The sequence below is a fragment of the Aedes albopictus genome, chromosome 2, assembly GCF_035046485.1.
Source record: "Aedes albopictus strain Foshan chromosome 2, AalbF5, whole genome shotgun sequence".
In the NCBI taxonomy this organism is placed as follows: Eukaryota; Metazoa; Arthropoda; class Insecta; order Diptera; family Culicidae; genus Aedes; species Aedes albopictus.
The window spans coordinates 106278913-106303436 of record NC_085137.1 but is presented as its reverse complement, the minus strand read 5'-3'; the positions used below and the strand labels follow the sequence as shown (position 1 = coordinate 106303436).

General features: G+C 38.2%; 1 protein-coding gene across 1 annotated transcript in view; it reads right to left on the bottom strand.

Annotated features, from left to right (window-relative positions):
• LOC115255079 (mucin-5AC) overlaps positions 1-24524 on the bottom strand; it is a 330200-nt gene that overhangs the window by 10944 nt on the left and 294732 nt on the right. Inside the window, exons 3-5 of the mRNA XM_062850199.1 lie at positions 9050-9401; positions 3486-3723; positions 3212-3374 (exon numbers count right to left, since the gene is read on the bottom strand). Coding sequence (XP_062706183.1) covers positions 3212-3374; positions 3486-3723; positions 9050-9401 — 753 coding nt within the window. The remainder of the gene's footprint in view (positions 1-3211; positions 3375-3485; positions 3724-9049; positions 9402-24524) is intronic.

Below are 24524 nucleotides of genomic sequence, written 5' to 3'. Positions count from 1 at the left end.
CTATAATGAAGGCAATTAAAAGCGGCACCAACAATGTTTATAAGACTGGTGTCAAATGACAGTCCTTATTTACCCCGAATCCTCTTAGATCCACGGTGAATGGTGCCTTGACATATGAGAGAATAACCGACCCATGTTCTGAAGTGTTGTATGGAGCCAGACTGGTTAATTATTTAACGAAGTTCGATACTTATCTCTAATTCTTCAGACTACGAGTTTACTGAATCTGAACCCTAAGGTATCTTAACTTTACTTAGGCTTTCGAAAAAAAAAAACGAAAAGAGCACCATGGATAAGAAAGTGATAAAAATGAAAATGATAAACGTCAGTTCAAAATGACGTATTTTGGGGGAAATGAGTGCTGGTGGGTCGCCAAATTCTATGAAAATTGAAAGTGAATAACAAGCTGAAAAAGTTTGAGAACCCCTGGCTTAAATATACTCAGTATCAGTGTCAGAATTGCTTTAGAAATTCATCAATGCATTTGGGGATTTTTTTTTTATTACCGTATGGGTTTGGGCCGAAGGGTCTCAGATTTTCATGAAACTTTCTCCACAGGCAGGGCTCATGGGTATATGTATGAACAAAAAAAATGAGGAAAATTCAGGTGGAATTTTATTGTTTTCCCCTGACACTACTTACTTTGCAAAATCATAACTCAAGAACGAAGCATCGTAGAAACAAAGTTTTTTTAGAAAATGAAAGCAAATTTTCTCAGAAATCCAAAAATAATGAACTGGAAAAAGTTTCCCACACAATTTTCCACAGTTGAGAAAATTCGTAAAAAAAAGCCGGAAAAACTATGCCCGAACTCGTGGAAAATTTTCGAAAAATATTTTTGGGAATGTAATTTTATAAGCTTTGATCGCTGAAATTTTTGGAATGTACTTTTATCTCGTTACTGAGCTACGGTCAATTATGTAAAAATGATCATGTAAGCCTATATACCATTTTTCACAAAATTTGCCATAACTCAGGAACGAAAATTAAGTGCATTCCAAAAATTTCAGCGATCAAAGCTCATGAAATTACCTTGTCAAAAAACTATATTTTTTAATTTTCCACGAGTTCAGACATAGTTTTTCCGGCTTTTCTTCATGAATTTTCTCAACGATGAAAAGTTTTGTGGAAAACTTTTTGCATTTAATATTTGGATTCCTGAGAAAATTTACTTTCATTTTTATTATAAAACTTTGCTTCTACGATGCTTCGTTCTTGAGTTATGATTTTTCAACGAAAAGGCTTTTATGGCATATTTGGACATTTTTCAACGAAATTGGCCATAACTCAAAACAAAAAAAAAGTGCATTCCAAAAATTTAAACGATTAAAGCTTATGAAATAACCTTCTCAAAAATATTTTTTCGAAAATTTTCCACGAGTTCGGGCATAGTTTTTCCGGATTTTCTCTACGAATTTTCTCAGCTGTGGAAATCTTAGTGGGAAACTTTTACCAGTTCATATTTTTTTTTGGATTTCTGAGAAAATATGCTTTCATTTTCTAAAACAACTTTGTTTCTACGATGCTTCGTTCTTGAGTTTTGATTTTTTTAAAGTAAGTAGTGTCAGGGGATAACAAAAAAAAATCCACCTGAGTTTTCCGGGAAAATAGGCGACCCTGAATTTTCCTCAATTGTTTTTTCTTTGTTCATATATCCATGAGCCCTGCCCGTGGAAAAAGTTTCATGAAAATCTGAGACCCTTCGGCCCAATTTGTACGATAATAAAAAAATGCACATTTGTCAAAACAAAATTACCGAGGATTCCTTCTAGAGATTACCTCAGAAAATCGTCTAGGAATTTCTACAGAATTTTTTCTAGGAGTTTCTTTAAAAGAATTGCCAGAAGCACCTCCTAAGATTCTCCCAAAGATTGTTTTGAAAGTTCTTCCAGCAGTTTCCTCAGAAATTCTCTTAAAAGATTCCTCAAATAATTCTGACAGGTAGACCCTATTTTGGGCCAACCGATGATTGCGGAGCATGTTCCTAGCTCTTTTTAAAAATGTAAACAGTTGATCAAACTTTTTATCCCTCTATGGTCTGTATTGGTCAAAGTTTAATCGTGAGATAACAAGAGCAAAAAATGCGTCACAAAGTCACGGGCTGATAAAGTCGGGTCGATGCTCCACTCCAAAAAACGTCTTTTTTTGTCAAACTTTAAAGTTCTGCTTTGAATATCTTAAAAGGTTATAAAATTCTATTTTTTGCTCTAACTTACTCGTCCATAAATAAAAAAAAACATACCCTATTTAAAAAAATGCGATTTTTTTCATTTTATGTATTTTTTATTTGGAGGAGCATAGAAAAATGAGGTTCCTCAAAAATGGCATTTTTTCATTTTTAAGAATTGCGCTTACATGCAGTGGAGATTTTTCTTGAAAAAATAATTTGCCTATATCATGAGGATTGTGGAGCTTATTATATTTGCACAAAAAAAATAACAATTTTCGAACATTATCGAACTTTTTTCGCAATTTCAATTTTTTAGAAGGTGTGCAAAAATTTAAAAACATGCGTTCAGTAATCTAGGTTGAAAACCCAGTTAAAAGAACATTTTTAGAAAATCCTTAAAGCCATTTCTTTTTTCAAGGATTTATAAAGTATCTCCAAAAATAAAATTACTTAAAAGTTGTTTTAAACTAGTTTTGTGGCTATTTTTAACATTTTCAACTACTTTTCGATACACTCCTTATGGTATGCCTACTGGTTTTCCAAAGTTTTTTTTTTCTGATTGTCATAAAATCTTCAAGTCATATTGAGCTTCATGTTTTCTTGAGAGGTAGTTATTCTTTTGTTTTAGTCTTGGCATTCTAGAGCCTATCCTTAAGGTGCTTGGTACACGTTGACTTGTTGGGAGTGTTAAAAGAAGAATCAATAGAATATTGATTTTTGAACATTCGATTGCTTAAGGCCCTACCTCTCAAAACATTTGGTTCCCAATAAAATTGAAATTATTTCTGGACCGTAGCCTTTAAAGCTACTCAACGGTGATAGTATTTCATCCGAAGCTTGGACCCTCGATTTGGGCCTTCTTTAGGGAGGTTATAGAGATAACTCCCTGAAGAAGGCTTAAACTAAGGGCCGAAACGTGAGATGAAATAATATCACTCGCTTATAATTTATCCTGACCGGAAAGCCAACCGTAGAGAGATAACTTTGCGAACTATTCGTTTCCAAAACTTACTAATAGGCTATGTGTAAATTATTCCTTACCTCTTCCTTCTTGAGAAATGCCGTCTTGATCACCTCCCTGTCCAGTAACCGTTTGATTTCTATAGTGTCCGGGTCCACTCTGATGTTTTTAAAGACCGAGTTTGGATTGGCCAGTTCACTGAGCACCGCCTGCCGGATATGTTCCTCCACGTTGTTAATCGTTCTGAAAGTATACGTTACCATCATCACCCATCCGACCAGTGAAGGAAACCCGGCAATTATGTAACTACTTGCAAATTACATCCCCGGTTCGGTCCCCTTCCCGCACACTTACATTTTGATCTTCCTCATGTCGAGAAACACCCGGAAGGTGAGCACAATGGTTGGCCCGTCGCCAAAGTCCATGATTTCCGTCCGGGACACGGTGAGGCCGCTCTGCTCCAGCGAGGTGTCGACGAGCCGCTCGTAGAAGGCGGATTTTTGCCGGAAGACGGGAGTGCTGTTCGAGCGCAGTCCGGTCGTGTAAATGTCCCCCCGGGTCACTCGGAGCGTGCAGTCGAACACGAGGATGGCTGAAACGAGAGGATGTTTGAGTAGAAGTGTGTGCCTCTAATCGTTGGGGTTTATGTGCTATAGAGATCAATTTGCTTCCTTCTTGCTTGACTTCGTCTTAGTATAACGTAGCTAGGGCCAAGCCTGTTTCTCAGTTCACCATTCTATGAGAACTTACACAGTAATTAACTGAGAGCTTTCTCTGTCAATAACAGCATTGCATTTGTATATCGTGTGGTAAACTCAAAGGAAATCAAGGAAATTTCCATTACAAAAAGTTCCTGGACCAACCGGGAATCGAAGGGTGACCTTGCTGAATAGACGCGCGTTTATCGCTTTGGCCATATTGACCATTTGTGCTTCTTTTTTCCTTTCTCGCAAATATTGTTCTTTTCATACCAACTAAGATGTTTTTCCATCAACAGACAATATTTCATAAAATTCAAATAAAGATAAAACATGGCATGTGATTCCTCCTTATAGCTCTATCTCCTTATCAACCCTAACGATTTAATTTCCAACTTCGCGACGGTCACCACAAAATGTCAATTTTCCCTCTTGTAAAACCCCAAATAAAACTCAGCCCCAACAACTGGAAAGATAAATCATTCGTCGATGCAATAAAACTTGTAGCCCAAGCGGCTGCCGTTATTTATGAAAGTATGCCATATTTTCCTCTTCCACTTTTATGACCTATCTTTCACTGTCCAAACCAAAAAAAAAAAAGGCAAGTGGGCCATCCTTTAATGACTTTTTCGAGGGCCACCAGCTTGAGTTTTTTTTTTTTGGTCATTCGGTGAGGAGGAGAAAGCCGTAATGCAATAGAAGCAGGACGACCCTCCAGTTCCAGTTGGCCTGCAGAAGCATAGACAGCAGCCAGCCCCACAGCGGTCACCAAGCTAAGACCGATTTTTGTTGGCCCTCGGTTTCAGGGGTGAGACATATGATGTCCGGTACCCGCAATTCGGACGCCATTCACACAATAGCAGTCCAGCTAACGTCACCATAACAATATCAATTTCCCTCTCTAGAACAGCACTTTCGGAAGGGAGTAAAAAAAAATCTTTCGATCCACTGTGGGACAGATATTGAAATTTTGATATTGAACTCTTTATTACTTGTGTAAAAAGTTCTTTTTGGGTGATATTTGGTTGGATTTTGGAAAATTAATAGGTTTTATCTAGAAGCTTCACTTCCCCACCCACAGTGCCATCCCCCCACAATATTCACAATCGCTGAGGTCCGCCTCAGCGTAATTCCTGGAGGAATTCTTGGATTAAACCAAGCAGGAGTTCCTGGATAAATTCTTTGAAAAATTTCTTGGATGAATTCTTGGAGCAAGCCCTGGGATAACTTCAGGAGGAATTCCTGAAGAAATCTCCAGAAGAATTCTGGGAGGAATGGCTTGAGAAATTTTTGAAAAAAAAAAAATCCCTTGAGAAATTTCAGGAGGATTTCCTGGAAGAACCCTTGGAAGAATATCTGGAGGATTCCCTGGTGGAATCTCATGAAATATCCCTGGAAAAAATCGTGGAGAAATCTCTGGAGGAATTCCTGAAGCAATTCCTGGAGGAATGTCTGGAGGAATTCCTGAAATATTCCTGAATGTATTCCTGGAGAATTTTCTGGAATGATCTCTGAAGAAATCGCTAGAAGAATTCCTGAACGAATTGTTAGCATAATTTGTGAAGGATGCCAGAAGCAATTCCTGGAGAAATTCCTGGAAGAATTCCGGAAGAAATTTCCTGGAAGTATTCCTGGAGAAGTTCCTGGGGAATCTCCTGGATAAAATCGCGGCGGAATGAATAAAAGAGTTCCTAGTAGTATTTCTGTGGAAATTGCTGTTGAAAGAATTACTGGACGAATATCTACAGGAATCTCCAGTAGAATTCTGAGGGATTTCTGTTTCAATTTCTGTTATTTTTCTATTTCTGAAAAAAAAAATCATGAGAAATTGCTGGAAAAATTTCCTGCGGAATTGCTGGTGGAATCCCTGGGTGAATCCTAGAAGAAGTTTGTTAAGAAGTCTCTGGATGAGTCCCTGAAAAATTCCAGAATGTATTCCTCCAGGATTTGCCTGGAAGAATTTCTGAAGAAATCCCTAGAGGATTTCCAGGGAGAATCCTTAAAGGGACTTCTGAAGGATTTCCTGGAAGAATCTCAGAAAAATTCCTGAGGGTATTCCTAGAAGAATTTCTGAAAAAAAAACCAGAAGATTTTCAGCAAAAATTCTTGGAGAAATTATTGGCATAATTTCTGAAGGATGTTCAGGAACAATTCCTGGAACAAATCCTAGTGAAATTTCTAGAGGAATTCCTGAAAAAAAATCTTGGGGTAATTCCTCGAGAATTTCCTGGAGGAGTTCTTGAAGAAATGCCTGGAATGCCTGGAGGAATTCCTGAAGGTTCTCCTTTGGGAATTGCAGGAAGAATCCTTGAAGGAGTTCCAGGAGGAATCTCTAGAGGAATTTCTTCAACCATTTCTGGATGAATTTCTTGTGAAATCTCTAGGAGAGCGCTGGGAGACATTTCTGAAAAAAATCCCTTGAGAAATTCCCGGAGGGAAGTACTGGAGAAATCCTCGAACGAATTTCTAAAGAAATCCCTGAAAAATCCCTGAAAAAGTTCCTGGAGTTTTTAGTGGAATTCCTGGAGCAATCTCTGTAGCCATTCCTGGAGGAAAAATTGGAAGAATTCTTGGCGAAATTCCTGGAAAAATTCCAGAAGGTATCCAAAGAGAAATACTGGAAGAATTTTTGAAGGAATCCCTGAAGGATTTCCTGGAGTAACTCCTGGATGAATTGCTGACATAATTTATGATGGAATTCCTTGATTAATTCCTGGAGGAATCCCTGAAGAAATACCTGGAGAAATCTCTGCAAGAATCCAAGGAGGAATCCCAGGAAATATGCCTGAAAAGATCCTGGAAGAATGCCTAGGAGAATTCCTGGTGGAATTCTTGGAGGATACCCTCAAGTAATTCCTGGAGAAATCTTTGGAGGAATTCCTGTAGGAGTCTCTAGAAAACATCCTTGGAGGAATCCCTTGAAGAATTTCTGGATAAATTTCTGACAGAATTCTTGGAAGGATCCCGGAAGCAGTTACTGGAGGAAGTCCTAAAGGAATGCATTGAGAAACCCTTGAGGATTTCTTGAAGAAATCTTAAAAAAAGTCATGAATTCTTGGAGGAATCCAAGAATTCTTGGAGGAATCCCGGGAGAATATTCTAGAGGAATGCTTGTAAGAATTTCTAAAGGAATCTCCAGAAGTCCTGGTGAAATCTCTAGAGGAACTTCTAGTGGAGTTTAGGGAGGAATCTCTTAAGGAATTCGTAGAGGAATACCAGAAATAATTCCTGAAGAAATCGCAGATTCTTGGACAAATTTGGGAGAATCCTTAGAAGAGTTTCTGAAGAAACTCCAGAAGGAATCCCGGAAGCAATTTCAAGAGAAATTACTAAGAGAATCCCTAAACGGTTCCTGGAGGAAGTACTGAATCAATTCCTGGAAGTGTTCCTTATAAAATACAAGGAGGAATTCCTGGAAGAACCCTCAAAAGAGTTCCTGGGAGAATCGTTGGAGCATTTTTTAAAATAAGTTGTTCCAGAAAGAATCACAGAAGGAACTCCCTAGTTAAGCCCTGCAGAAATTCATGGAGGAATCCCTAAAGGATATCCTAGAAGAATGTCCGTCGAGATTAACGGAGGAATCCCTTGGAGAAATTTCTGGATGAATCTCTAGAGGCATTTCTGAATTAATGCCTGGATGAATTTTTGGGAAACCCCTGCAGCAATTCCAGCAAGAGGAATCCCTGGAATAATTGCTGGAGGAATCTCGGAAGTAATTCCTGGAGGAATCCCAGGAAGAAATCCTAAAGAAATTGCAGATGGAATCCTTGGAGAAATCCTGGAGGAATTCTAAGAAGAGTTCGTGAAGGAAATTCTTGAGGAATCTCTGTAGCAGTTTCTGAAAAAAAAAACCAGGAGGAATCCCGGAAACAATTCCTAGGGGCATTCCTAAGGGAATCCCTAAACAGTTCCTGGAGGAAATAGTTACGGGATTACTTGCTGGAGGAGTTCCTGAAAGAATTTCGAGAGGAACTCCTGAAGGAATTCTAAAAAGTATTCCTGGCGGAATCCTTGGAGGATTTTTTTTAATAACCCCTGGAGTTGTTTCTTAATGAAATACAGAGAATATTCCTGGGTGAATTCCTGGAGGAATTCTTGAAGAAAAACCTGGAGAAATCCCGGAAGCAATCGCAAGAGGAATTCCCAGGAAAGTTTTCTTAACAAATCTTAAAAGAATTTCTGAAGGAAAAAAATATGAAAGGAAGGAAGCTATGAAAAAAATCTTAAAGTAATTCGTCGATGCCTCCTTGCAGAAGTATCTGAAAAAAAATCTGAAGGAATCATGGGAGGAATTATTGAAGCATTTTTTGGAACAAACCCTTAACAAGAAAACTATCTGAGCCATGCAAGATGCCAATGGAAGAGTTCACGAAGGAGAAACTCCTGGACAAGCCCCTTGAGGAATTTCTGAAAGAATCCCTGGAGAAGTTCGTGATTAAAGGCCCAAAGGAATGTCTGGAGGTGCCCTTGAAAGAATTCGTAAAGAAATCCCAGGTATTTTGCTCTGAGCATGACGTTTTTTTGAATTGAATACAATTGAAAATTTGTGTAGCAATAGCACCGTAGCACGTAACTGCACTCTATAGCAGTATATGGTTCTACAAAGTCCTTCTTTTTCCCTACCAGAACCGGTTCCAGCATATCTTGGAAATTTGGCATGCTGTTTTTGTATTCTATTTATAAACATCACAAAATTTAACCATACGATCAAGCTTGTTATTTGGTAAAATTCTATGATAAAATTTAAGTGTTTCTGTTGGAGAAATACTTGGCAAAATTTCCTGTGGTTCTCAAGAAAAAATGTTTGATAATTGTGGATAAAAACCTCAATTATTATAATAGTTTTTTAATATTCTTTTCTGGAACTCTAAAATTTAGAGTCTAAATAATTGATAATCTTTGAGCTGGCTCGAATTAATAAAAATCTGGCGGCCAGTGTGGGGGGGGGGCACACCCCCTGCCCCCTCTGGCTACTCTCTTAAGAAGTATATCTAATTTATGTGTCTAAATATCGTTTATACAAATCAATCATTAAAAAATGGAAAAACCGATATGTAAAAAATAACTGAGTTTTTATAATGGATCAAATCACAGGCAAAAGAAGTAAGTTATTTTATGTTGTCGTCAATTGTGTTTTGTTGTTTTCTAGGAAGTATAATAGTTCCGTCAAAGAGTTTCATTTCCCAACCCACAGTGCCCTTCCCCCCACATAATACTCACAATCGCTGAGGTCCGCCTTGAACGCGCTGAAGTAGAACGCCAGCGCCGCCACACAGAGCACGGCCAGGACCACGATGAAGGCAGCCGACATCAATAGGATGGAGACCGATCTGAAGTTTTTCTGCTTCTTGCCGTACATCGACGAGGACAGATTCCGGGTATCGCGCCATAAACCCCACGACGTGTACCCGTAGTGGCTGCTGAGGCTCACATCCGTCGGGTAGGAGTACTTGCTCATGTGGGTGTACGGGGCACCTCCACCACCGCCGCCGCCACCGCCGACGACCCCTGCCATGCCCATCAGTGTCGATCGTCGCCCGAGGGTGTTCTGGTACGAGGAGTAGTCGGCCGCCTGCAACGAGATAGATACAAAATGAGAAAACTCGGGTCAGCGTTAGGATGGAAAACGGAAAAATGTCATTAAATAAATGTGGTAACATCACGGAATCAGTGCAGCTCGGGGGGTGCGCTGTTAAATGCTGATGCACTTGTACTTTCGATGTATCTACCAATGCTGAGTAGGGTGCTGCTTGTTCTACAGATTTCTGGAAAATCAGAAATCGGATTTGTGGTCTGATCAGCATTATTTTTTTAGTTTTATGATACAATAACAGCGATTGTTTCAACCGATAATGTCCCAATAAAGCAAACAATTCCACCATACCCTTTTCACAATCGCTGGAAGTACATTTTCCGATCAAGTGGGCAAAGTCAGTCGTATCTTCCCGACTAGAAGATTTTAACAAAAATATAACATTACTATAACAAACCCTGATATTTATAACTCATTGTGATATGATCACTTAATCGCTGTAAGGGTCGGTTTCGACCGTAGGGCATTGGTATGGCCTACGTAGCCGACTCCGAACCCTTGCATAATGTCTGAACTAGCCATTCTCCGAGTCCACGCGCCACCTCCTCTTTAGCGCCAAGAAGATGTGCGTGATAGCCGTTGCAACGGAATTCCAACCAAACACATCCCTACACATCCTCTGGACAAGATTGTGTCCGGAGTTGTGTCCTCTCCGCAAGCATGCGTTCAGCTATTGTGCGAAAACGTTCTCGAACAAACAAACGGACAAACTTTCTGCTGTTTCCTCTAACCAGCACAAACCGAACATTCGGAAGAAACCGCATGACCAAAACGATGTAGATACTGTCGGAAGCAACCATGACCTGAAAGGATCGGAGTCAGGCCACAGTCACTAGGTCACTACTTCCCCATGGCGCCTGTTAACCGAAATATCTACCCTTGGTATCAAGCTGTGGGTCAACCTTGCATTGGTGGAACTGTGCCACACGCGTTACCATTTGGCATCATCCGGAACAGTGTCACTATAGCTGTGAAGTGTGGAGACTCTCTGCAGGCATAATCAACGTTGCTACCGAAGGTAAGCTTATCGTCGATCATCACCCTCATAACTACCGTCTCAGGTATCAGTAGGTCGGCTCCAGAGGCACGTTCTCCCCTACAACTGCAATCGAGTAGGCAGCAGTCAATTCCTTTTCTTATTTATTTTATTTATTTATTATAATAGAGTATAACAGCACAAGTAACCTCCTAATGGTTTTCAAAGTATATGCTATTATTGATTATAAATAATGCCGATGTACTTTACTATTAATTGAAATATGAACTTACACTGTTTTTAAATGAATTATAGTTTCTTTCACACCTACACGTTCTCGGTAATTAATTCCAGGCACTGATTGCACGATGACGAAACGAATCTTTTAGTCCACAAGAAGAGTATCTCGGAACAATCAATAAAGGACCTCTCATAGATCGTGCATATGAAAAGAAATTTTTTAGGTAGACTGGAGGGTCATTTAGAATTTTAAAAGTTTGTGTACAAACCCGAAGTTTTAGATGACTAGTGAAATTTACACCTAGTATAGCATTTGCGTACCCGGATATATGATCATATTTGCTTAGGTTAAAAACATATCTTGTAACTGTATTAAAAGCTCGCTGAAGTTTCCTTAAATTCATTTTAGAGACTAGTGAATATAAGACATCCCCATAATCAAAAATCGGAACTATAAGGGATCTAGCCAAAAGCAGACGTATATGCTGTGGAGTGCTACTTCTTACAGCAACGAGAGAGTGAAGAGCTTTGTACACTTTATTACATACAGCGTTCACTTGGTCTTTCCAGCTCATTTTGCTATCCATAATTAATCCAAGATTTTTCACAGTATCAGAGTATTCAATTTGGTCACTGCCCACTTTTATTTTAGGAGCACACGTTATTCTTGTACGTTGATTACAGAAAATAATTGCTTGTGTTTTCTTCGAGTTCAATACCAACCCGTTGATTTTACACCAATCCAAAACCCTTTGAATATCGCTGTTGATTTTCATGATAGTATGCGCTAAATTGAACATTGAATCAGATAAATAAAGTTGACAATCATCAGCATAAAGATGGAATTTGCAATAATTTAGCATGAACGGTAGATCATTGATGTACATAGAAAATAGAAGCGGACCTAGAATGGATCCCTGGGGTACACCACAGGGAACAAATATTCTGTCAGATGTTGTGTTATTGAAGTACACGTATTGTGAACGACGTGACAGATAAGAATTCAGTAAACCAACTGATAAAGAGTCCAGTTTGAAATTGTGTTTCAGTTTATCACAAAGAAGGCTATGACTAATCGTATCGAAAGCTTTACTGAAATCAAGTAGTGCCATGGCTGTGACCATCTTTTTATCTAGCGCTTCTCTAATATCGTTCTCAACCTTAATCAAAGCAGTCACAGTGCTACAAGATTTTCGATATCCTGATTGTAAGGGACACATCAAGTTATTATTTGATAGGTATTCCTTCAGTTGTTTAGAGAGGATCGACTCAAAAATCTTCGATAAAGCACACAAGATGCTAATCGGGCGAAATTAATTTTCGGTGGTTGGATTATCAACCTTTTCTATTGGAATGACTTTTGCAACTTTCCAAGCTTCCGGAAACTCACAGCAGGTTATACAATAATTCATCAAATTAGTAATGAGCGGTAAGGTAACTGGTAAAGATATTTTTAGGATATTTAAAGGAATTAGGTCATCTCCGATCGAATCACATGATGCTGTAGCAAATTCTTCGAGAACTTCGTTGCAAGTTACTCCACGAAAAGAGAATTCTGAGTGTGACTCTGTACTATCAGAATTTTCAACAATACTGACTGGTGTATAATGAGAAACAAAGTAATTGTTGAGGGTCGTAGCGTTCACATCGCCACCACCCATTCTGGTATTCGTTTGCGTCAGTCCTAAGCGTTTTATATTTTTCCATAACGTTTTGGCGGGTAAGTCCGCGTTAAGTTGAGAAGTGAAGTATTCGCGTTTAACGCGTTTGATTTCACGATTAGTCAAATTTCGTAAACAAGTAAAATTCTTCCATTTCCGAGTATTATTTTTATCTTTTTTCCAGCACTCATAAGCTTCAGAACGATTTTTAAACATTCGATTAATATAGTTGTTTATCCATGGATAACTAGGATCTCTAGCAACCTTTTTCTTCAAAGGAGCATGCCTATCAATAGTAGAAAACAGCATTTCATTGAAGCATGTAAGTTTTTCGTTGACATCAGAGCAGTAGTATATTCTATCAAAACAGCAATTGCGTAGATCAGATAGAAAAGAGTCAGTATTGATTTTCTGGTAGTCTCGGGCCCAGTATTCCACAGGTTTTGCTTTTGAATTTTTAAACCGATAGTCAACACAAACTAGATCATGATCGCTGATACCTCCAACAGACGACTGATAAACATTACTGATATTACCAGTGCAGTTACCTGATACCAAGTCAAGCACTGAAGATTGACAGCCAGACTTATGACAGGTTGGCCAAGTATCAATAAGTTTGAAAGACAATGAATTTAAATGTTCAACTAAACAACGAGTTTTCGGCGAATCATACAAGAGCATATTAACATTGAAATCTCCCATTACTAAAATATTAGCTTCTGTGGAATAGAGTTCTGAGATTTTATTAAATACGGAATCTAATTTTGACACACTAATCTCTGGAGGCTTGTATACAACGCCACAAACTAACTTTGCGAGGCTAAGTTTAATAAACAAGTAGTCGACATCACAGTCTCTGTCCGATTTACAAATAACAGAAAATTTTACATTGGATTTTACATAGAATGCAACACCTCCACCTCGCTTTTTCTTTTGATTGCAGCGGTCAGATCTGATTATTTTGTATCCTTGCAACTCAACAGATTTGTTAGTAATAGATGGTTTAAGCCATGATTCGGAAATGGCTAAAACAGTTAATTCAGAGTTTTTAAGCAGTGTTCGATAATTATCAATATTTTTAGTGAGGCTTCGAGCATTATGAACAACAATCTTTAAAAAATTGCGTGAGAACCTTTCAATCAATGACTTGGTTTGAGTATAATCTAAATGGTGCAAATTGACGCCCTTCTCATAAATCTGTTCATGAGAAAGTGCAGGGTGTGAGGGAAAAAACGACGGAGAAAAATCACAGTTTAAAAGTACATTGGCATCATTGTGACTTACATTCATTACATTGGCACAGTTTGATTTATCCGGACCCCGTTTTTTGACTGAAACTCGCAAATTTCAACACCATCGGGCCAGTAAAAACGATCACCAATTACAGAGGCTAAATCCTCAGAAACACTTACTTTGAAAGAAATAAAGGACAATTCGTTAATGTTCTTATTTCTAGGAACAAGTTTCACACACTTCACTGTTGAATCATTAATAGTGACAGTTTCCCGGAGGTATTCAATAATGTCCTCTTCTGTTTGTTCAACTGTGAAAGGAGTTACATAAAACGATTTGAGCCCCCGGAGGGGCAAGTTTCATATACCAATCGACTCAGCTCGACGAGTTGAGATGATGTCTGTGTGTGTGTATATGTGTGTGTGTATGTATGTGTGTGTGTATGTGTACAAAAAAAGGTCACCTCACTTTTAGATAGTAAATATCAACCGATTTTAAGGATCGACGGATCATTCGACGCGGAATCTGGTCCCATTGTTTCCTATTGAAAATGGTTCGCATCGGTCCAGCCGTTCCGGAGTTATGGCCATTTAGGTGTTCCGGACCGGTACCCCAGGAAGGGGCCAGACATGAAAATGCACCAAACCCATGCATGAGGCCCATCAAACCACGGCATTTACGATTATCTGATTAACGGTAAGCAGGAAAATAGTCTCAGACCATATCTGGACCGGTAGTGTTCCGGAACCGGTTCTGGGTGTCCCGCCGGAAGTGGTTAAATATCAAATTGAACATAACTCATACATGCGACACATCAAACAGCGGCTTTTTCGATAATCTGATGAACGGTTAGCAGGAAAACAGTATCAGACCACATCTGAACCGGCAGTGTACCGGAACCGCTTCCGGAAGCCCCACCGGAAGTGGACAATTATAAAAGTGAACCAAACCCATGCATGCGACACATCAAACGGCGGCATTTTCGATAACCAGATGAACGGTAAGCAGGAAAACATTATCAGACCATATCTGAACCGGTAGTGTCCCGGAACCGGTTCCAGATGTTCCGCCGGAAGTGGCCAAATATAAACGAGTACCAAACCGATGCATGCGACACATCAAACAGCGGCATTTTCGATAATCTTATGAACGGTAAGCAGGAAGCCAGTATCAGACCATATCTGAACCAGAAGTGTTCTGCAACCGGTTCCGGATGTCCCACCGGAAGTGGCCAAATTTAAAAGAGTACCAAACCAATGCATGCGACCCATCAAACAGCGGCATTTTCGATAACCTGATGAACGGTTAGCAGGAAAACAGTATCAGACCATATCTGAAGCGGTAGTTGTCCGGAACCGGTTCCGGGGGGTCCCGACGGATGTGGCCAAATATAAAAGAGTGCCAAACCCATGCATGCGATACAACAAATAACGGCTTTTCTGATAACCTGATGACTGGTTATCAAAGAAATATGTTAGGACCACATTAGTGACAGCACTACGTAACTAGTTCCGGGTGTCTTTCCGAAAGCGGCTAAATATAAAATTGAACTGAACCTATGTATGCGACACAGCAAAGCTAGAATTTTTTGATAACCTTATGAACGTTAGCAAGCAAACATGTTCAGACCGGTGAAAAAAAAAATGTTTTACGCGTATGGTCAAATCTCAACCGTAACGTAGTAATTGAACTTTACATGTTTTAGACTTTGCTTGTCTCAAACTGGCTATAACTTGAAAATGGTCAAACTTATCGCATTTGAAAGATTATGAAATTTGCTGCCAAAAAGATATTGGAATCAATTGGTTTAGTTAGATAACTAAAGCAAAAAAGTTCGAAAGTAGTGTTTTGCCTTTCTCGTACACCTAATGTACTAAAAAACCATATGTTCACTCAAAAACGAATTTTCGAAAAAAGGCTCGGAGGATCAAGTCGCATATACCAATCAACTCAGTTCAACGAATTGAGATTATGGGCATGTATGTATGTGCGCAAAATAAGTTCACTCACTTTTAAGGCACTTCCCATTGGCCGATTTTTCGAATTAAAGCTTAAATCAAACCGGATTTTTATACTATCAAAAATGGTCCAGATCGGCCAAGACGTTCCGGAGTTATGGCCATTTCAGTGATCCGGACCAGCACCAGTAGAACTGGCCGTATATAAAACTGAACTAGCCCCATCATGCGATACATCAAACTGCGGTGATTTTTGTAACCTTTGGCGAGTTTTGTGCTGAAATCCACGCTGGAGACCAGAAGCTCCACGATGTCGGCCCAAAATTCAAGATGGCAGCCAAATGTTCAAGGTGGGGAATATCCAAGATGGCGGTCTAAAATCCAAGATGGTGGCTTCAAATTCAAGATGGCATCTGTTTAAAGAAGTTTTAGGCTCTAAAACCATGCAATATGGGTATATTAGGCATGGGGAAGATGTCCGGAGTTAAAAAAAAAATACAAGAAAATTAAAGAATGTACAAGATGGCGATCTAAAAGATGATGGCTTCAGTTTCAAGATGGCGGCTGTTTGATGAAGATTTAGGCTCTAACGGCTGTTTAATGAAGTTTTAGGCTCTAAAACCATGCATTATTGGTATATTTGGTATGGGGAAGACTTCCAGAGTCCAAAATGGCGTTCAGGATATCCAAGATGGCGATCTAAAATTTAAGATGTGCGGCTCCGAATTAAAAATCGCTGCTGTTTAATGGAGTTGTAGGGCCTGAAACAATGCATTATTGGTATATTTGGTTTTGGTATGGGGATGATGTCTGGATTCCAAAAATGGCGAATAGAATAGCCAAGATGTTGGTTCAAAATCCAAGATTGTGGCTTCAAATTCAAGATGGCGGCTGTTTAATGAAGTATATTTTTCGCTGGGAGAGAGAGGAGACAGCTTACTGACAGCCACGATGTTTACATGTATTCTTCTTACTTCTTTTTACAACTTTTAGCGCCGCACAATGGTTTGAAAAAAATATTGTTGGTCAAAAATAAATTGCATATTGATTTCGTTGCGACAGAGTGTGGTAAATAAATGGATTCGTTGCGCTGGGCGTGGGAAACTGATCATTATTATTTTATCCTTTTTAAATACAACAAACGGAGCAAAATGTTGATAAGATCTTTTGGATATTTGGCCACTCCACACCATCAATGTGCAATTTTCAGCTCGGTTCGTGGTGACAGATCCTCCTTGACATTAAGTAGCACGCAATAGAAGCCAGCTGTCTCCTCTCTCTCAGATTTTTCGTAGCGAAGATGCCTGGGCGCCAAAACTGGCGACCAGAACATCCAAGATGGCAATCTTAAATCCTAAATGGCGGCTTCAAACTCAAGATAGCGTCTTTTTCACAAGAGTTTGAGGTTCAAACATCAAAAGCCAGATAAACGATATGATTTCTGGTAACATGAAATGGATTTCTGTAAATTGTATGAAAGTGCGATATATATCAATATTTTGCTTGAGTTTTATTGAAATGGGATTTCGAAGGCACGAGAAAGGCGCCATCACCGCAAGGTGGATGAATTAGGGTTTTTTTTTATATGTAACGCCAAATTTCCTGAATTTTCTGAAAAAAAAATAAAAACCAGGGTACCCCTTTGATCCCGAGACCTTGAAAACGTGAAAAAAAAACTAATATATTTGCATATTTCTTACACAAAAACACAATTTGGCCCATTTACCGCATTTTTCCTGAAAACTAGAATTCGATAGCTTTAAACGAAAAAATAAAGAAGTTTAAAATCGGTCGAACCAGTTGACCAGTTGAGAAAGGTATGATTTTTTGAAAAAAAAAAATATTTTTTTAAACCCTTGATTTTTAGAACCACCCTATCTGAAAATTGGTCACCCTAATGACGAAATAAAAAATACGAGTTTAATTATTTTCGAAGAACTACGACCCTACCAAGTTTCACGACAGTCGGAGTTTCACTATATCATTTTCCTATGGAATGACTGATATAACGTTGAACCACCCTAATAGGTACTCGACTGCAACTACGTCATCGGCCACTACAAGGATGTGATGTTCAGGATGAACCAGAGCGAAACGAAATAAGAAATATATGTGAGAGCAAAACAGAGCTTCACTGTCCTTCTGAGATGGTGGTGGCAATGCAATGCAATGGCTGTGTGAAACAAATTTGGAACACTTTCTCACTCACAAGTAACAATGACCGTGGAGAGCTTTGCCTTTGTGTTCTTCTTTCGGGGACGATGGCGATGGTCAAACCATAGCTAGACCCATAGAGTTTTCCGATTGATATGGTTGGGTTGGGTTGGGTTGAGTTGCGGTGAAATGTGTTCGTGGTGGAAGAGTTTCTGATTTATTTTGCTGACATGATGTTTCACGAAGTCAGGCGGAAACGGACGAATGGCTGTGACGGTAATTAGGAAACCGTGTCTAATTTGAAGTGACAGATATGTGGAGTGTAAGAGTTAAAAAGGAGTAACATGAAATTTAAATTTAGAATCTTTAATATCATTCTGAATAGTGTCATAACTCGCTCTTTAATAACTACTAGAAAGTGAGAGTGAAATTCAGTCATGAGTGCAAAATTGAATGTTTATTATAATCAGAAACAATGACTAAATAATTAAACATTTGGAATTGAAAAAAAAACTGCTGAAGTTGAATAAAAATGGTCAACAGTGATGCTGGTTTTATCTTCCTGTAATCGTCTTCCTCTATTTTTCTGTTGATTTGTTTCTCAGATATGTGTTTTATAACCACTAAACAAGTTAAGAGTTTTATTTGCCTATTAACCAATGTACTGTATTCGTTTATAGACACGAAATTGCCGAATGAAGCCAAGGAAATTTCTATAATAAAAAGATCCCGCTGTCTTAGTATGCGATTCTTTACTGTTTCGACTATGTATGTATATCTTCCCAGCTAACACGAAGTCGTATATAATGTTGAATAGGATGCTAAAGTGGAGGCCATATGCGTACAATACACGCTCCCATTAAACCGTTTGTGAAGTGTACGTATCTCGCGTTCACTTTAGCATTCTATTCAACATCATATGCGATCGTGTGTTGGCTGGGTAGGCCCTCATGAGACGTAATACTCATTTTTGAATAGTAGAAATACTATTTCATTATTTCACTCCCCTGAAATAAAAAACTTTAAAATAACATTGATGTTTTAAAAGTGCATCTGGATCGTTATCTCATTCAAATTTTCATCAATTTGTAATCACAGAAGCATTCGGCTAGGATTCTATCCTAACGACATCATCGTATGCTGATTTTCCTTCGTGTGACTGGACTCATCAACTACTAACAAGCAACTTTTCCATACATCGAACAAACACCCACACTCCGAACTATCCCACTCAATGTCGAAAACCCGCACAAAACAATTTTCCCCGAAAACCAAACAGTTTCTATATTTGCCAGTGTGTCTCTCTTCCCATTCACTATATGGGGAGCTAAGCTGTGGTCCATGTTCCAACATCGACAAAAGGCATCAATTGCGAAAGTTTTTCAATTACACACTGTATGCGAGCGCTCACATATCTCTCTCCACTGCACAGTAACCATCGCCGCACAAGTACCACTCATCCTATCTCACCATTCGCAATTCCCTATCGAACAAACCAACGAACGTGTGTGCCGGGCCTGAATGTATCTATCTAGGTAGGAAGTGAGTACCGTACGCCGGTGCTGCTACGAACAACAAAGCACAAGGCGCAAACTTCCAGATAATTGATTTAGCACAAACTTCATCTCCAAACACTAAATTAGCACGCACCCCCGCGCACTCGGATTTCTCGCACGAACGAACGACGATTCTACCTGCAACGCACAAACACACATGCACTGCACATCCGGCAACAGCAACAACGGTGGGAACCAATAACCCAATTCCTATTCCAATTTCGATGCCGACGATTCCGACACGGTGGGGTAAAATTGGACCAATTGTGGGAGCGTCTCGAAGAAATCGAAGTTAAACCGCCGCTGCCTTCAAGGGCAATCGAAGAAATTCCGAACATTAACTACTTACGTAGACTGAATTTTGAGCATCGTGGATCAACCTTCTAAAGGGAGGCCAACCCAGTCCGATGAGCTTCGCGTCTTCGTTTTTATCTTTTCCGTATACCATTTTCGAAAGATTGCTACCCGACTTTCTTGAAACATGCTCATTTACCGCATCCATGGAGATATGTATGGCAACGCCTTCCGGATACTGAGATCACTTGTTGACTGCAGTGATTCCTTTAATAATTTCTACAAAGTTTCTACACAATTTCTCCTGGAATTCCATTAAAAAATCTCCAAAGATAGCTTCTGAAATTCCTCCAGAAACTTCTGTAAGGCTATGATTTTCAAATAACTCAACGTACATATGTACAGATGGGTTAATTATTGATTAAATTGGGAAAAAATCCTCAGCACAGGTAAGGTTTGAACTCACGACCCTTATTCGCTAGACAAGTGCTTTACCAACTAAGCTACCGAGCCAATTAATGACTCGGCATTTCAGTTGTCATAAGGTTCAATTCTAATCTCATCGATCTATATCATCTTCCCCTAAACCGCAAATATAACCATCTTTGTTGTACATATATACGACGAGCGAAATCTCTAAGGATTACTTTTCCAAATGAATTTCTTCAAAAATTCCTCTAAAAATTTCTTCACGAGTTTTGAGTATAGCATGAGCATTAGCATAGATGACCTCATTTTATCATTTTAGAAATTTCTTTACCAATTTTTCAGAAAAATTCATCATGCAGTTTTCATGAATTGCTCCATTGGTTACTTTAGAAATTTTTCGTGAGCTTCTTCGAGGAATTCCTCCGCGGATACATTGTTTTTACAAATTTAAGAATTCGTTGAGAAAGTCTTCACTAAATTCCTTCGAAAATTTTTTCCAGTAATTTCTTCTGATTTTTTTCAAAGATATTTCTTAGGTTTTTTTTTTGGAATAGTGGTTGTATAGTGGTTTCTCTAGACTTTTTTTCAGGAATTTTATCAGGATCTTATACAGATGTTTCATTACAAATGCCTTCAGGAAAAGTTTCAGGATTTTCTCCGAGGTGTCCATCCTGGATTTCTTTGAAGATTTCTAAAGAAATATCTCCAGGAGCTTCATCCAAAGAATATCTCCAGGAGATTCATTCAAGCGTAATTTATGGAAGTGGTTGAAGCAGGAATTTCTCTAGGAATTACTGCATAAATTAGTATAGAGATTCTCTCATGGATTCCTCCAGATATTCCTCTATGTATGTTAACAGAAATTAATTCAGGATTTCCTCCAAGAATCCAGCTCCTGCCATCGTCCAGTTTTATTCTCCAAAGATTTTTACAAAAAAACTGCTCAAGGATGAAATGGAATTACAGTACGGGCCCGATTTTGTCAGCCCCATTTTGCGACAAACTTTTTGTTCTCATTATCTAACGGTCAAACTTTTACCAATTCATTTAAGATCATCATCAAACTACTGCTGAAAGGCAGATCATAGAGGGATAAAAAGTGTGAATATCTGTTAAGATTTTTTAGGGGAGCAAAAAATGTTTTCCGGAAATGGGCTGACAAAATCGGATCACTTATGTACTTCTGCAATCTCTTCAGTGGTAATGATTATGCGAAACTTTCTAGAGTTCTTTCAGGAACATGTTAAGGGGTCTTGAACAGAACTGACTACTCAAGGGCAACAAATGCCAGCTCCTCATGTACTGGTATGCCTGCATAAAAATGACTTTAATATTGAGCCTAATTTAGTACTATTCTGGGAAATCCCTGTAAAGAATTATTATTTCATGATTTTTTCTGTTCTTATCGAGGAAGGAGTATTTTTGCGGGAATTACTTTTATAAGTTCAGCAAAAAGAATCTCCCGGGAATTTTTTTTAAAATGTATTTTTTGTACTTCCATAGAATTTTCTGTACGATTACCTCCAGTGAGTAATGATTTATTCAGGGATCTTGATTTTCAGAAAATACTCACAGGATTTCCAATAAATTTTGGCAAAAAATCTTCCAATGTTTCCTCATGTCAGAGATTCTTTTAGGAATTCTTCCAGAAATTTTGTCTGGGTCTTTTTTTAGAAGTTTCTCTAGCAATTTCTCAAAAGATTTATCCTGAAATTAGTCACCAAAGAAACCAAAAATTCTTCGTAAATTCTCTCAACGATTTCTACAGAAGTTCGTGCAAGTATTCCTCCATGTATTTCTTTGAACATTGCTGAAGGAATTCACCCAGGAATTTGACTAGAAATTTCTCATGAAATATTTCCAGGAGTTTCTGCGGGGTTTCTATAAAAACCCTACAAAGATTTCTTAAAAAATGAAGATTTCTCAGAAGATTTCAAAAAAACTACAAAGATTCTTAAAAAGATTTTTCACAGAGATTCAGAGATTCTTCATAAAACTCATTCAGAAACTCCTCTAGAATTTCAGAAATCGGAAATTTTTTTGTGAATTTTTCAGGAACTGTTGTTTTGATTTATTTCAAACATAACTCCATATATTCAGTTATGTATTTCAAAAGTTCTCTAGAAAACAGTCGAGAGATTTTTTGGAAGTTCATCTAGAGGTTTCTCCAGAAGTTTCTTTAGATATACCTGTATGAATCGGTAAAGATGTAGTTAACCATACGACCCCTTGCAAGAACCGTCATGGATTTTTCATTTTTTTTTCGGAAAGGCTTTTTAATTTTTTTCAAAAACCGACAGCAAATCCGGTACGAAGTACCCCAAGTAACACAATTTGTTATAATACTGTATATAATACATGTCAAATACAAACGTCCATGTTTTGTTTCAAATATGGGAAACGTATTTTCATACACTTATATAACTGAAAAAGCGCAAAAAATGGCGGCTTATAAAACATCTTTGATGTTACTGAAGATGTTTTTCAATACATTATTATAACATAAAATTATGTATCGAATATGTTCTCAGCAACATCATAACAACTTACTTATTGCCTGTACGAAATTATTATTTGTCAACCACGCACAGCAAATAAATATGGCATCTTTTATAAATGCAGTATTTAGTGATGGCTCAAAATAATTTTCAGGCCTTACATTTCGTTTGTAATTTACCATCTCGATGTTTGGGCACTATGACTTAATTTCATGTGCCGTTCAAAATTTATGGTAAAATAAGCACTTTTCCTCCTCATAAATTCATTCGCTTTCCATCGGATTGGAAATCAGAAGGGAAGCTTTTTGACATCTCTGTGGTTTGTAAGAGATTTTCAAACAAATTTTCAGACATGCAACATGGTGGCTTCTTGACAAAGTACCGTCAGAATGTTTTTGGATGTTATTTTCAATTATGATGTATTAATGATGATCTTTTAGACTGCAGAATTTGTCTTCGTTATCAAAAAGGAAATTATATTTTTTCATTACATACACTACCCGTCATAAGTACGGACTCACAAAAAGTATTGCAACAATATTGCATCACCCTGACTCACCTCGATATCTCTAAAACAAGAACACCTACAAAAATGCCGCCTTCAGAAAAGTTGTTGCTTTTGCTCGTCTGAATAACTTTCCTGAAGACAGCATCTTTGTAAGTCCTCAGGTTTTGGAGATATCGAGGTGAGTCAGGGTGATGCAATATTGTTGCAATACTTTTTGTGAGTCCGTACTTATGACGGGTAGTGTATTTAAACTGTTCCGGATGGATAACTATTGGCAGAAACATTAGTAGATGGACAAGCGGCTGTATATAAAAATGGTAGTGTGAAACTTTTTAGCAGGCACTGTAATTAGTCTGGCCTGATATATGGAAGAACTCAACATTTTAGAAATACGTTCAAATTACGACTGTTATACATCTCAATAACATGTTTATCGAATATCACTTGAATCGAATGAATAACATTGAAAAAACATCATAGCAACGTATTTTGAACATCTACTTCCCAATAGAATACGACGATGTCATTTTTGGTTTTGGATAACCTATTGTGAACATAGGTATAACAATAACAAAGGTGGAGTGCGTTTGCTAGAACGAATACTATTTAATTGCTCACGGGATCAAAAATAGTGTAAAAACTGTGTTGGTAAGTGAGATTTGGCAGCCACGTAAGTACCCCAGTGATTTTTAGGTAACGGAGACCTGCCGTTTATATAAAGTTGAATGGTGGCGCCCATCTTTTGAGCCATGGTGACAGTGGTCTGCTTGGTGGTCTGCGTCAAGTTTTTTAGAGACTATTAACATACCCATTTGTTACCCCGTTTAGCATACTTGTGGCGGGATCAAATCGCAAAGCATAAAATTAAAGTTGCTATCGTATTTGGATTGATTTGTATTTTTAAGTGAAAGAGATGTTTATTCAATGATAATCAACTCAGTGAGAAGAGATCTCTTCTCGAAAGCAAACTGGTAATGTTCTACAATAACGTATTTAATACGTAAAAACAACGTTTTAATAACATGTTTGAGCTTATAACAATGTGCTGCTGATGTTATACATATCATCTTCAATTGAAGGAAGACGATGACACAAATATCTTGTTTAACCAACGTTAAATTTACGTTATTTTAACTTGTAGTGAGGATGATAACATTTTTCAGTAACTTGTTATTGCCAAACACAGTTAAAACATGATTTCAACATAATATGTGTACAAATACGATTATAGTACTATACTACAACGTCTTTTTTTAAGTTTATTCTCAAAGATGTTTTCTGTGTTACTTGGGACTCCACAATCTATTCCTAAGCATGTTAAGAAGTTTCCCCAAGTATTCTCTCAGGCATTTATTGGTTTAACCAGATATTGCTGAAGCAATTTCTGTCCAGAAATGCCTCCGGAAAATCATCAAGAAAATCTTCTAGGAAACTCTTTCAGACAGTCTTTTAGGGATTTATTTAAAAATTCCTCCAGGGATTCGTTCAATAACTATTCCAGTATTTTTGTGATACTTCTGGATGACATTCTGAAACAATCCCAAGAGAAATACCTGCAACAACTTCTGCAGGAATCCCTGAAGAAATTTCTGGAC